The 14,944-nt window shown below is 55.2% G+C and overlaps 1 protein-coding gene across 1 annotated transcript; it reads right to left on the minus strand.

The window, feature by feature from the left end:
• Window positions 1-4,549: 4,549 nt before the first annotated feature.
• COX8A (cytochrome c oxidase subunit 8A) lies at window positions 4,550-6,377 on the minus strand. The gene is made up of 2 exons (XM_025878762.2): window positions 6,189-6,377; window positions 4,550-4,881 (listed from the first exon to the last, which is right to left on the minus strand). Exons 1-2 carry the CDS (start codon window positions 6,300-6,302, stop codon window positions 4,786-4,788), a joined length of 210 nt encoding a protein of 69 aa, XP_025734547.1. The 5' UTR covers window positions 6,303-6,377; the 3' UTR covers window positions 4,550-4,785.
• Window positions 6,378-14,944: the final 8,567 nt, after the last annotated feature.

Raw genomic sequence — 14,944 nt, forward strand, 5'->3', positions numbered from 1 at the left:
CTCGGTCGTTAAGCATCTGCCTTCGGCTCAGGTCGTGATCCCAGGGTCCTGGGATCGAGTCCCACATCGGGCTCCTTGCTCCACGGGAAGCCTGCTTCTCCCTCTCCCACTCCCCCTGCTTGTGTTCCCTCTCTCTCTGTGTCTCTTTCTGTCAAGTAAATAAATAAATCTTAAAAAAAAAATCTTTAAAACTGCTATAAGACCACTCCACCTCTACTCCCCCATACTTGGACTAGGGAGTCCATGGGGCAGATAGGGGCAGGGACGATGGGGTTGGGACTAACGGTCAGGGCAGGAAAATAGCTGCTCTGACCAGTGAGGAGGAATCCCAGTTGTGACCCAGTGCTGGACCACAGGCAGGCTGCCAACACCAAGTAAATACCTCCCTCCTGGGGGTCTTGGATTTAAGAAACAGACCTCAGTGGCTCAGTCAGTTGGGCATCTACCTTTGGCTCAAGTCATGATCCCGGGGTCCTGAGATCTAGTCCCACAGGGAGCTCCCCGCTCAGCGGGGAGCCTGCTTCTCTGGGGTTCCCCCTGCTTGTGCTCTTTCTCTAATAAATGAATGGATAAAATCTTTAAAAAAAAAAAACAGACCTGTTCCTTCAATGTACAAAAGGACCTGTAAACAAGGGTCCTCTCTCCTACTTGCTCCCCAGCCCTACCCCTCTTAGGCAGAATGGGAAGGAGGGGCAACTGGCTGGCTCAGTTGGTGGAGGGTACGATTCTTGATCTCGGAGTAGAGGGTTTGAGCCCCATGTTGGGTGTAGAGATTACTTAAAAATAAAACCTTGGGGCGCCTGGGTGGCTCAGTCGTTAAGCATCTTGCCTTCGGCTCATGTCATGATCCCAGGGTCCTGGGATGGAGCCCCGCATTGGGCTCCCTGCTCAGTGGGGAGTCGGCTTCTCCCTCTGCCTCTGCCCCTCCCCCCTGCTCATGCTCTCTCTCAAAAGTAAATAAAATCTTTAAAAAAAAAGCCAAACTTTAAAATCTTAAAAAAAAAAAAGGGGGGGGGGAATGGCCAGAGGGAGGCTTTGGCTCTTAATCCCAGCCCAGGATGGCCAACTTTTGCCCTGATCTTCTGTATGCTCATTTATTTGGCAGTTAATAACTGTTCTCTTACCCTCATTCTGTCGCTTCTATTACTTTTACCATTTTAGGGTTTTGATTCTCTATTCTGAAGCATCTAAAATCCCACACGTTCGCCAGGAGTCACTGGCAGAGCTCCAGGCATTTATCTCCCAATCTGCACCCCAGAAATGGTGTAGCGCTGCTGGCTCTGACTGCGAGTCTTGCGATGAAACAGGCAGCGCTGGCGCTTGGGTTCCGACTGCTGTTGAATACAGTCAAAGGTGACAAGCAGCAGAGGACTTTATTTTCCACTGACACGACAGATGCCACCTCACAGCCCTGCAGGTGCACACCACTTCCAGGTCTGAAGGATTCTGCCACGTGGAGGGAGAAGAGGCTCCATACCAGGACTCAGACTAAAAGCTCAGCCCCAGAGAGAGTTTACGAACAGCACAGAGGCTATAAGAGAGAGCTTTCCAAAAGAAAGTCTTCAAGGTGGGCCAAAGATGAGGGCTTGGCAGTCCTTCCCGGGGCAGGCTTGGGAGTCAGGCCTCTGCCCAGGCAGGAAGAGCTGGGGCATGCCAGCCAGCCCCCGGGTGAACCTCCGAAGCTCTTGCCACAGGAACCCACAATGGTCCACAGGCAGCCTGCTCCAAAGTCATGATCTAGAGAGGCTTTGCTGGTGCAGAGGCCAGGCTGGTGAGGCTGAGCAGGGGCTGTAGTTTGAGGTGGCTGGCTGGGTTGATACTTGCCTGCAGGATCCAGCCCACCCAAGGCAGAAGGAGGGGTGCAAGCAGAGGAGGGGTGGAGACGGCGAAGGGAAAGCCCCCCACTGCCCTCCACCCAGACCCACAATGCCCTCACTCCTCACTGGGGCGCTGTCCTCCTGTAAACGCCTCACATTCCAGTTCACCTCGGTCTGCTGAGGATCCAGTCCACTGGAGCCAGCCCCTCCCCTGAGAGCCTCAGAGCCCTGGGAGAAGGATGCATTAGCTCCTTGTTGCTGCCATAACAAATCACCACCAATCTTGTGGCTTAAAACATGAATGTAGGGCACCTGGGTGGCTCAGTCGTTAAGCGTCTGCCTTCGGCTCAGGTCACGATCCCAGGGTCCTGGGATCGAGCCCCGCATCGGGCTCCCTGCTCCGCGGGAAGACTGCTTCTCCCTCTCCCACACCCCCTGCTTGCGTTCCCTCTCTCGCTGTCTCTCTCTGTCTGACAAAATAAATAAAATCTTTAAAAAAGAAAGAAAGAAATGGCCAGGCTAGGCCTCAAACCCAGGCCTCCTCTCAGTACACTTTTCTTGACATTCTAGCATCTACCATGACTGCAGCCGCCCCCAGCCCCGTGGGCACTCCTGGGTAGATACCTACGCCTTCAGACTCGGGATCTAGCAGACACCCACAACACCGGCTGATTAAATATTATTTGGGAGTACAAGGAGCCTTGTTTTCTCTGCAGGGAATGGACCCAGGGCCCCAATTTGGTTAGGGATGAGAGAGGGACACTGAAAGATGACCAAATGTCAGACCTACTGGCCACACTGAGGACCAAGGGAAGGATGGGGCTCAAGCGTGACAGGTGATTTGCACCTGATACTCTCGTCCAGGCCCACATATGCTGCAGGACCCAGCAAGTTGAGGGAGAGCAAGAGCCAGAGTTGCTGATGGGCCCACTGAGGACTTTCTCAGACCAGGCCCCTGAAGGACTTGCCCCTGACCACTGGCTTCCCACCAACCTGAGCAGTGGCTCAAGATGCACGGCTTTGGGCTGGAGTTGTCCCTCTGGGTTCCAGGGGCACAATAATGGGGGACACCCAATAAGAAGCCTTGGTGGAGCAGTTGAGTTACCATAGAAACATTCTACTGGTGTCACAATCTTGTTCCATGGCAGCTCCATGGCCGCCTCTGTGTCCACAGAAAACCTGAGCCAACCAAGAGCCAGGTAGCTCGGAGCCCTCTGCTCAGGAAGTGTGAACAGAAAAGCCGCCCAGAGTGAGGCGTGACACAAAAGACCCTGTTGTTTGGGAGGATAGCACCATGAGGTCCTTCCCCCCCGCAGACAAGGCCTCTTGAGGTACCTACAGGTTGACTGGTGGATGCCCCTTGCTCAGCTAACCCAGCCTGGCCCTTCAGATCCTACATGGACTGTCCCCCACCCCTGGCCAATGGCCCAACCCGCACAACCTCCGGGCACTCGAGGCCCAGACACAAAGGCTGGTTTGTGTGGAAGGAAAGCCTTTTAGGAGGAAGACAACCAACTCCCTACCCCTCAGGGAAGCAGCCATGGGCAGGAGTTGGGTACTGGGTCCCACCAGCAATACTTGGGCTCATAAGTTACCAAAAGCCAGGAAATACAAGCCCTGTAAAAGAGGGGTTGTGTGTGGATACCCCAGGCCTAAAGCCAGCCATACCCTAGCGCCTCAGCTCCACAGGGGACACTGAACATCTACCTGTTCAGAAATCGCTCATACCACCCCAGCGGAGCTGCGTCCTCCTCCAAAGGTGGGGCCAACAGGTCCGAGCATTCATCCCAGACACATGCAGTCATTATTCCAGCTCAGTGTGGAACGCTTCCCGTGCCTCCTCCCAGCCAGGGAGACAGCCACAGCCACCCCAGCATCGCTGAGGAAGGGCCCTGGGAACGGAGGAGCAGCAAACGCCCCAAGCCAAGAAAGGGAGGAGACGGGAAAGCAGGCAGGGAGAACAAGGAAGCCAGTCAGCCCACAGGCATTTGTGGATATAGTACTAAAAGGGGCCCTGGGGCTGACATGACAAAGCAAGATACGATGAAGTGCCTCCATCTAGGAAGGACAAGAAGCTCCTAAGAAATGGCTGGAGCGGGCGCCTGGGTGGCTCAGTTGGTTAAGCGACTGCCTTCGGCTCAGGTCATGATCCTGGAGTCCAGGGATCGAGTCCCGCATCGGGCTTCCTGCTCAGCGGGGAGTCTGCTTCTCCCTCTGACCCTCTTCCCTCTCGTGCTTTCTCTCTCTCATTCTCTCTCTCTCAAATAAATAAATAAAATCTTTAAAAAATAAAAAATAAAAAAAATAAAAAAAATAAAAGAAATGGCTGGAGCTCACAACCGAGGAGCAAAAGGGAGGCTGGCCCCACAGAGGGGGCTATCAGCTGCAGAGCTGGACCCAGTGAGAAAGGCAGACACACAGACATACGCACAGCACGGCCCTGAGCTTGGCACAACCAAGGGAGCTAGATGGAATGAGCGAGAGGCTGCCCAGTGACAACAGGATTTGTTTTCCGCAGAAGCCAGAAAACATTCAAACACAGGAAAGCATGCAAAGGAAGCACCACTCCCAGGCAGCAAGAACAGCCGAGCATGCGTGACCTACCACAGGCCGGCCAGCCAGCAGGGACACGCGGCGGGCCAGGTCCTCTTCTCCGCACCCCCACCCAACACCATCCTCAGCTGAAGTATGGAGGCAGGAGCCCAGGCCAGAGACACGATGAGTTTCTGAGGCAAGGTTTACGTAGACTTTATTGTTACAAGGAGGGCCCTACCGAGTAGGGGGCCTTATAAACCAATATACGTGGTCCCAGGATGTCACCATGGAGAAATGGAGAGGTCATGACTGCAGAAGAGGTCACTGTAATCGAAGGACATGATCCCGGGAAGACCAGCCAGGGATGCAGCAGACATGATCAGGAGAGGCCGGGGGTGGTCAGGTCACAGGCTGAGGGACAGGACAGCCCCCTTCACTCCCGCTTCTTGTAGCTCTCCAGATGCGACAGGACCCAGCCCGATGGCAGGAGGAAACACAGGAAGCAGGAGGTGAGCCCAACGGCAACATCCTACAGAGCACAAGAAAGAAGGAACCCGCACAATAAGGATTCCCCCAGGCTCCCCAAAGCCTGAGCAGTCTTCCCAGGCAGCAGAAAACCCCTTTCAGGGAGTCAGGATTCAGGCTCCGGAGGAGGGACACAGCAGACCCAAGGCCCACTCCAGGCCCTGAGGTAAAGGGTCAGATGGGGGGGTGGGGACCAGCCTGGGTTAGGAGCCAGAGAAATCCAAAAGCGGAAGGGACAGAAACAATGATTTAAACCTGTTTGGTCTCTTGGGATCCAGGAACCTTGCATTGGCTGATAAGGTCAAATGCACCTCCCCTTCTTTGCCGTAAAAACTCTCTTTGGGGCGCCTGGCTGGCTCAGGTGGTGGAGCATGCAGCTCTTGAGCTCAGGGTTGTGAGTTCGAGCCCCACACTGGGTGTAGAGATTACTTAAAAATACAATTTTAAACAAACAAAAAAACCAAAAGAACCCCTCTCTTCCCATCTCCTTTCCAGGACTGCTGTTCAACCTCTGAGGCTAGGGATAAGAGACTTTTCACAGCCACCTCCATATTCCCGTTAAGAACACAGCACAACTTGGGAGTTAGACTTCAGTTCAAATTCTTTGCTCCTGAAGGTTTGACTTTTGACAAGTGAATACAGTGCTCCTAAATGGATCCCTTAACCACGAACTAGAGATGCCAGCCCTTTGTCCTCGGGGTCCCAGGGACCAGAGCAGCAGTCTTGGTAGTGCCCAGGATGCAGTAGGCACTCAACAGATGCCAGCTACAATTAGGATCACTACCATTTCCGCAATCACAGCGCTCTTCAGGCTTTGATCCTAACTGGGGCCCGCTGACTTGGACTCTCAAGACTGGCCGAGTTCTGCCGCGGAGACAAATGCATACAAAGCGCCAAACAGGTGACAGTCATTAAGGGTTAAACTCTCCCACATTTCTGGAAATTACCAAGACCCACCTTCCCTAACAATGAACAGCGGCAACAACCATTATCGTCGCTGACAGGCGTCAGGCACCCCCAGTGAACCAATGATTAAACAGGCTTAGAGAGAGGGCTAAGGGCTCGAGGCTGCACAGCGTGTAAGCGACAGGAATGTGACTGGCAGGATCTGACCCAAGAGCCTGGGGTTGACTGAGCCCCGACTGCTGCCCGGGCACTGTCCCTTTCCTTCGCGCCCTCCAGACACGCCCAAGCCAGCACTGCCGCCCCCCGCTAGGCTGCCGGCCGCGAGGTGCAGGGCACTCGAACTCGCCGCAGGACCCCAGACTGGCGCGTTGCCTAATCCCGTGCCCCTCCCGCCCCATTCCTCACCATGGTCCCGAGCTCCTCCCGCGGAGGCTTGGAATGGATCTGGGCACGCTGCACCGGGAGCCTCCGGGTGAGACCCGTCAGGCCCCTGAGCAGCTGCGCGGTCAACAAAGACATAACCGCAGGGAATGACGACAGTTACCAGCTCCTGCCCAAGGTCGGGAAGTCAAAATGGCGCTGCCGGCCGGAAATTCCGGCGCCGGGGAGGCCGGAAATCGGCGGCCCGGAAGTCTCCCCGAAATTACGCGAGGACACACCCCCCGCCCGCCCCTGTCAGTTTTTGGCGCGTTCCTCGAAAGAGCCAATCGACGCCATCTCACCCCCCGATGGGCGGGGCATGGGGGCGGTTCTTTCGGTTATACCCCGCCTCCAATGCCGCCAATCTTCTTGAGTGACACCCAATCACATAAGCCAGAAAAGAGGCGTCTTTCCTGACTCCTCCCTCCATTCATATTCTTAAATCTCTCTATTCAGAAATCCTCCTCCTCCTCCAGGCCTTCTTTATTTCTGGCCGGCACGCCTGACACTAACCTTGTAATTGAACTCTCATTAATGTTACCCTTTCCAATTCCAGTCTCCATGCAGTGGCAGCCAGCCTCTCATCCCCTTCCTTTCTTCTTTCCTTCCTGGCTGCCTCCTTCTTCCCTTCTTTTTTAAACATAAACCAAGTCATACACCTACTTAAAAAACCTCCAGTGGCTCCCCACTGCTTACCAGACAAAAGTCCCAATTCCTGGATGTCAATCTCCAGCCTCATCTCTGCTTACTCCACACCTTCCTCCTTGCTCTCTGATCCTTCCCACCCCCTAGCCTTTTGCTTCTTTGTATCTTGTGTCTTACCTAGAACACTTTCACCTACCTGGCCTTCCTTTCTCATTGACTCCTACTTCCAGGCCTCTGCTTACTGATACAGTCTACTTTATCCAACAGATACTTACTAGCCCCTACTGTATGCCAGGAACTGTTCCAGACAAGGTGGACAAGGACTCCTTTATCCCAGAACTGACATTCCAGAGGGGAGAGACGGACAATAAACAAACACTCAATGAGAAGCTATCCAGAGTGCTATGATGTGATAGGAAGTGGCAGGGTAACACTGCATCGGGAAGCCTGTGCCATCTTTGTGCCCAGCAGCCCCTGTTTAGCACTACCCACAGGGTCAGTCTCCATCCCTAGACTGGGGGCCACAAGGGCAGAGCATGTGTCTGGTTCACCACTGTCCCCAAAGAGCCTGGCACACATCACTGAAAACGTTTAGGAATTGCAGGAGACTGAACAGTATTCAAATGGAAAGGGGGTGAGGGGCCAGCCACTGAGCCAGGTCTTACCTGCAACAATCTCATTCCATCTTCACAACAATGTCATGAGGCAATTGCTATTATTTCAATTTTTTTTTTTTTTTTTTTTACAAATGAGGAAATAAGCTTAGAGAGCTGGATGATCTGCTCAAGGTAACACTGCTACAAGGCTGCCTAGCCAGGATTCCAGGGCAGGTCTATCTGCTCTAAAACTCATGCTTTTAATTGTCCCATAAGCTACTGCATAGGGAGTTTCCAGAAGTTCCAGTTTGGACATCATGGTCAGTAGCAACAAAGACTGTGGCAGAGGGTGGGGGTGGGGTAGGGTGAGTCGGCAAGATGAGGTAGGGAAACTGAAGGGCCTCCATTTTATTTTTTAATTAATTAATTAATTTTAATTTTTTGCAAGGGACTTTATTTTATTTTTTACATTTTATTTATCTATTTTTTAATAGAGATGACTTTTTTAAGATTTTATTTATTTATTTGAGAGAGAATGAGAGAGAGAGAGAGCACATGAGAGGGGGGAGGGTCAGAGGGAGAAGCAGACTCCCTGCTGAGCAGGGAGCCCGATGCGGGACTCGATCCCTGGACTCCAGGATCATGACCTGAGCCGAAGGCAGTCACTTAACCAACTGAGCCACCCAAGCGCCCCTATTTATTTATTTATTTAAGAGGAGAGAGACAGAGGGTGCCTGGGTGGCTCAGTCGTTAAGCATCTGCCTTCAGCTCAGGTCCTGATCCCAGGGTCCTGGGATGGAGCCCTACATCGGGCTCCCTGCTCCGCGGGAAGCCTGCTTCTCCCTCTCCCACTCCCCCTGCTTGTGTTCCCTCTCTCGCTATCTCTCTCTCTGTCAAATAAATAAAATCTTTAAAAAAAAATTAAGAGGAGAGAGACAGAGAGAACATGAGCAGGGTGGGGGGTGCGCAAAGGGAGAGGGAAAAGCAGACTTTCTGCTGAGCAGGGAGCCCAACTGGGGGCTCGATCCCAGAACCCTGAGAACACGACCTGAGCCAAAGGCAGATACCCAACTAACTGAGCCACCCAGGCGCCCCAAGGGACTTCATTTTAGAACAGCTGTCTTGGGTGACTGGCTGGCTCAGTCAGAAGAGCACACAACTCTTGATACCAGGTTTGTGAGTTCAAGCCCCACATTGGGTGTACAGTTTACTTAAAATATATATATATATATATATATATATATTTAATAAGATTTTCTTTATTTAGCTGACAGAGACACAGTGAGAGAGGGAACACAAGCAGGGGGAGTGGGAGAGGGAGAAGCAGGCTTCCCGCCCGCTGAGCAGAGAGCCCAATGAGGGGCTCGATGCCAGGACCCTGGGATCATGACCTGAGCCGAAGGCAGTTGCTTAACCAACTGAGCCACCCAGGCGCCCCTACTTAAAATATATATATTAAAAAAAAAAAAATAGAATGGCTCTGTCTCTGCTGTTTTTCTTTTTCTTCTAGGCCCCATTTCTGAATAAGCCAAAAAAGCTATGTTCCCACTTCAAGGGGGAAGCAAGAAAGTTAATCATCTTCTGAATTTTGTCCTAGGTCCAAAACACCTGGTAACACCTAAGAGCCAGATCCCAAACACGTTCCAGGCCATTAGCTTCCAACAAACCTTGGCTGACACTGGCATCAATACCCCTATCTTTAGTAATTTATTGGAATAACACCTATTGTTTACTTGACACTAGCCTTTGATCGGACCGTACCCTGGATTCCTGAAGGAATACGTACCCTAGACCCCTTTCCAATATAAATCCCTATCCCCAGCAATGCTGAAACTTATTCTCCTTTCTTTTCCAAGCTCCCAGACACTCCATCTGCTAGTCTCTACCTGTCACTTACACTATTCAATAAATTGTTTCCAATTTCTCTGGCTCGTGTTTGATTTCTCTCCTGTGTGAAGCCAAAGACCCTCTTGGCTGGTTATGTGGGACCCCCGCCCTGGGTCTTTGGACCCATCTGCCTGCATTGAAGAGGCTGGGAAAACAGGAGCTGTAGAGGAAAAACCTCAGCCCCATGGGGGGAGGGGGGGCTCACAGAAAGGTAGAAATGGACCCAGAGTTCCCCAAAGGGCAGACTGTGCCTGAACTTCTGGAGGGATGGGCTCCCAGGCCCTGAGCTACCCCGGACCTTTCTGCACTCCTCCCCACCTCCTCCACCCCTTCATGTGACAATTGTTAACGCCCAGCAGTCTCAGCCCAGCCCCCACCCCTCAGCTCCCAGGCCCCTTTCCCTCACCCTGCCCCAGGCCTTGGCAAACAGCCCAGGACAGATGCTTCTAAACTTGCCCCCACCACCTCCATCCCAAAAGGCACAGCCTAGGGTCATCAAACACTAGTGACTGTCTGCCACGGAGAGTAGGAAGGGCAGGGACCTCCCTCCTGCCCTACTGGCTTTGTCAAGCCTTTGTCCCACGGACAAAGTAATAATGCCTAGATTAGAGCAGAGCCAGGCAAGAGGCCCAGAGATACTTTAGGACGGGCCTTTCTGTGGTTCCCTGGGTTACTCCCTGGGGAACCACACGTTCACCTTCTTGACCACTGGCTGGAGGCAAAGGAGCAGAGGTTTGTGGAGCCGGTCCCTCTGTGCTCTGTTCTAGAGTGATCCAGCTTCTCCCAGAGCAGGGAAGAGGCAGGTGGGGCTTAAGTACTACAACTGAGTCTACAAATCCCAGGGCAGGGTTTGCACCTAGGTCTGCCTTTCGGATTCATACCAACATGTCTGCTTTGGCCCCAGCCCCCCAGGGACCCCTCCCCCAAACCAGGGACAGACCCGCGTGGTGCACTGATACAACAAAACAGTGCATAGCAAAACACCGAGCAACCTACAGCCACAGACAGAGCATGGATGGCTCCCACAGACATAATGTGGAGCAGAAGCAGCTCTCGAGCCACACAGACTGTGTGGTCCTGTTCAAAGCCGCTGGGGAGGGGAACAGCTGTCAGGTAGTGGGAATCCTGCGGGGAGGAGGGAGGGCAGAGGCCCCTAGAGGCCTGCTGGGGCTTCTGGGTGCTGGTGACAAAATCATCTTCACTCTGTGATAAGACCATCACGAGTGGCTGTCTATTCATGACTTAGGCAAATTTCTGTATGTCTGCTACACTTCAGTTTAAAAAGTTCAAAACAGGGGCGCCTGGGTGGCTCAGTCGTTAAGCGTCTGCCTTCGGCTCAGGTCATGATCCCAGGGTCCTGGGATCGAGCCCCACATCGGGCTCCCCGCTCTGCGGGAAGCCTGCTTCTCCCTCTCCCACTCCCCCTGCTTGTGTTCCTGCTCTTGCTATGTCTCTCTCTGTCAAATAAATAAATAAAATCTTAAAAAAAAAAAAGTTCAAAACAGGGCACCTGGGTGGCTCAGTTGGTTAAGCGACTGCCTTCACCTAGGGAATGATCCCGGGACTCCCGGGATCGAGTCCCGCATCGGGCTCCCTGCTCAGCAGGGAGTCTGCTTCTCCCTCTGACCCTCCCCCTCTCATGTGCTTTCTCTCTCTCATTCTCTCTCTCAAGTAAATAAATAAAATCTTTAAAAAAAGAGTTCAAAACAGATAAGAAAAAAGCAAGGAAAACAAACGTGTGATATAATCTCATTTTTGTAAAACAGAGAAGAAATATCTAGAGAGTTAGGTACACCTAGATAAAAGCCTGGGAGGACACACACACACACACACACACACTCAGATTGTTGAAAGTCTCTCTCTCTCTCTCTCTCTCTCTCTCTCTCTCTCTCTTTGGGGGTGAGGCCCAGAGGTCCCAACCTGGGTCCTAGTTCTGATCCCAGGGCCCAGACTCTTGCCCCCACTCCCCTCTGCCTGAATGGGGCAGTAGGAATAAATCCCAAGCCTCGGGGGTGGATGGGGGCACTGGTCCCTACTCCTGAGACCAGCTTCACAATCCAGGCCTCCACGGTCCTGATGTCATATATGGGCTGAGAAGATACCAGGTGCCCCTTCTCAGAGCTGGCCCCCGGCCCCACTGGCCACACATGGGCAAGAGGAACACTGGGGATCCCCCACGCCAAGCCTGGCACCCTATTAAAGGTGCTGGCCCAACAGCTGCTCTGTCCAAATATGGAGCTTGTGAGGCCTGGGGAGGAGGCTGCACCCCAGGCTGTGGTGCTGTAAGGTATAACTCCCTCAGATCCCCCCTCCCCCAACACACACACCTTCTGGAATTCACCACCTCCCTGAGCACCTAACCCTATCCCGGAGCTAAGAACCTGGCCTAGACTCTCCTGGCATGTGGAGTGGGTGTTGGGCACTGAACCTAGAGCCTGGCAGAGGGGCGGGCTACGGGTGAAGGAGCCCACCCCAGGGTTCTCACTGAGGGCAGCCGCAGCCTCTCCAGAGGCCTGGACGTACTGTCTCCCTGGGGTGTGGGTGGCAGCCGAGGCCCTAGTAGAGTCTTAGGAAGGGTCTAGCCTCCAAAGGAAGAGGATTCAAGAAGGGGGTGTAGATCCAAAACTAATTTGCTGGGTTACCTAGAGAAACGCTCTTTCCCTACCTGGGCCTTAGGGGTTCCCCTTTGCAAAATGGGGGCTTTCCTGCAAAGTCCAGCAGGAGAAAGAGGCAGGAGGGGCTAGCCTCACCGGAAGGCGAAGGCTGACTTGGGAAACCTAAGCTGGCACTGGTCCAGGCAGAGCAAGGAGTCCCTGGGGCGGGTGTAGGCAGAGTCCCAGGGGAGCATCGGCTTTTCCTGGGGCACAGCTGTCAGCAGGCACCAGACGCTGGGGCGGGGTGGTGGCGGGGGGGGGGGGGGGGGGACCCAGCGTGGGGGGGGGGGGGGGGAGGTGTAGAGCAATCAGGGGGTGCGGAGGCAGGGATGCTGCTCTCCCCAGTGGAATGCAGCTGTCCAGGCCCAGCACCCCCGGGGTGTGGCAGCTGGTTGCAAGGTTTCAGCCACCACCACCCCCTCCCCCGCTCCAGGAGCCAAGCAGCGGTTAACCCCTTCCGGCCCGCAGCCCGCAGCCCGCAGCCCGCAGCCCGCAGCCATGTGTGACGAGGATAAGATCACGGTGCTCCTGTGCTGTATGCTACAGCCTCTCAGGCTTGGTGAAGCCCAGTGGGCGCTGGCGTGGCGGGGGCTGCCTGCACCCCACAGCCGACAGCCCACAAGACTCTCCGCAGGGCCAGGCTGTCAGGTCCACAAGCCTGCCCCCCCCCACCCCGGGCTCCACGGCTCCACGATACAGAGGGGTACGCTGAGACCGCAGGAGGGGTGGAGCTGCGAGGCTGGACCACCCCCGAAGCACACCCAAGGCCTCCCCGCCCCGTCTCCCCACGGTGTGCTGCTGGGCCTGGGCCAAAAGGAGCATCCCGTGCTGCTCGTGGAGGCCCCAGTCAACCCCAAGGCCAAGAGGGAAAAGATGACCCAGGTGGTGGCGGGGACCTTGAACGTTCCTGCCAGGTACGTGACCACCCAAGCCGGGGTGCTGCTGCCACCTGCCTCTGGTTGTACCAGTGAGGACCAGTGTACCAGAGCCCCCAGCCTCACCCCTATCCTGCTGAGACCCCCAGCCCGGACCCCCAACCCCCAACCCTGAGTTCCTCTCTCAGCCACGGGATTCCTGACCTCTTCTGCATCCTGTAGCCCAGGGCGAGTCCCCCATTCTTTCTCATTGTTCTCAACACCCCATCTCTCAGCCAGGCCCCCAGAGGGCCCTAAGGCTGTGCACCTGACAGCCCCATCCCTGGACCCCCACAGCCCTCCAGCCACTTTCCCTGTCCCTTCCCATTCCCTGGACCCACCAATTCAGATACGGGCTGCCCCACCGTGCGGGCCACCTCTTTGGTTCCCCTCTCAATCCACTCCCCGGGCATCAGACTGGACTCCAGGGATGGCGGCACTCACTATGAGCCCCTCTGTGGGGGCTATACTCTGCCCCTCACCATCTAGCGCCCGCACCCGGCTGGCCACGGCCTCACCAGCTCAGGAAGATCCTGCTGAAGAAGTAGCATGGCTACTTGTCACAACTGGTGGAAGAGGAGGGGTGGATGAGGCCACACCCCAGGCCTACTCCCGGCAACTCTCTACTCCTGTACCTACCGGGGCAAGACCACACAGCGATGCGGGGCCTCCTCTGGTTGTTCCATGGCCCTGGAGCTAACAGGCCGTCCGTCGTGGAGGACAGCTGGACCCAATCCCCCAGGGCAGCCGCCACCAGCTCCAGCTTTGCTACCTCTCCCTGGCTCCTGGCTGTGGCACCCCAGCCCTTCTCCAAGGCAAACAGCCCCACCCCTTCGGAGGCTCCAGGCCCTTCTCAGCCTGGTTGCTTTGCTTCAGGGACCCGACCCTTTCACCTTGGGTGGGTCTACACTGAGCACGGGGCAGTGTGGTCTGACCTCAGCGCCAGCATGGGCAGCCCTCCCGCTGCCGGCCCTTAGCAAATGTTCACCTTCCTACAGTGAAGATCTCGCAGCAGGGGCTCCTGGTGCCACAGCGCGGGTTCGCAGGCTCCCCTCGCCCACTTCCACATGCACACCTCCAGGAAACGCAAAGCCACAAGCGCGCACGTGCAGTGGGGCGGCTCGCTCAGGGGCTGCTCCCCGCCCTGGGCGGGCGTCGGGATGCATCGGGCCCCAGTGCGAGGGGACAAAGCGGGCTGCGGGCTCTGAAGCCGGGGCATCCGGCCGAGCTCTGGCACAAACCTGCCTCTCCCTGAACCCATCGCCCCTTCCTCCCCATCCAGTGACGGGGAGACCGCATGGGACATCCAGGAAAAGCCAAGGAAGGGAGCCCTACTGTGAGGACCAGTCCTCCTCTCTGGAGAAGAGCTACGAAGCTGCCTGATGGACAAGTCATCCCTACAGGCCACAGGCACTACTGCCGTCCCAACACCCTCCTCCAGGCCTCCTTTGTGGGCAAGTCTGTGTCCCCGCAGGACGGCCACGCCTGCATCTTGGCCTTCTCAACTCCAGTCCCCGTTTCTCTCAACAGCCCCCCGCATGGGACAGAAGGAGCCCCTCAGGTTGGCGAGAGGACCGGCCAGCGTTGTTCCTCTCGGCCAAGCCCTGAGAGGGAAGACCGGGTCTCAAGACCGACAGGTGCCTGGATCTACCAGGCGACGTAGAACTCCATCACCAAGTGTTGCGCTGACATCCACAGAGCCCCGTGTGCTGACAACATCCCGCCCGGGTGCCACCAGGTACCTGGGCATTGCAGGCTGGATGCGGAAAATCACGGTCCCGGGCACCATGAAGATCAAGGTTGTTGAACCCACCACCTGACCACCTTCAAAACCTGGTAGTGGAAATTGCGGGGCGACCAGCTTGCTTCCACTGGCAAAACACAGTCGCTTTCAAACCAGCTCATGCTCTGACTGAAACGGAAGGCTTGTCATGCGGGAATGGTGCCTATTGCTCCTTCTGCTCATGGGAGGCATGTCAGCAAGTACCACTTGAGTGAAGAAGCTTCCGTTACAGCTGCAGGGAGGGCTGGAGGCAGCCACTGGA

Source organism: Callorhinus ursinus, unplaced genomic scaffold, assembly GCF_003265705.2.
Source record: "Callorhinus ursinus isolate GAN/ISIS: 27379988/994484 unplaced genomic scaffold, GSC_fseal_2.0 scaffold51, whole genome shotgun sequence".
Classification (NCBI taxonomy): Eukaryota; Metazoa; Chordata; class Mammalia; order Carnivora; family Otariidae; genus Callorhinus; species Callorhinus ursinus.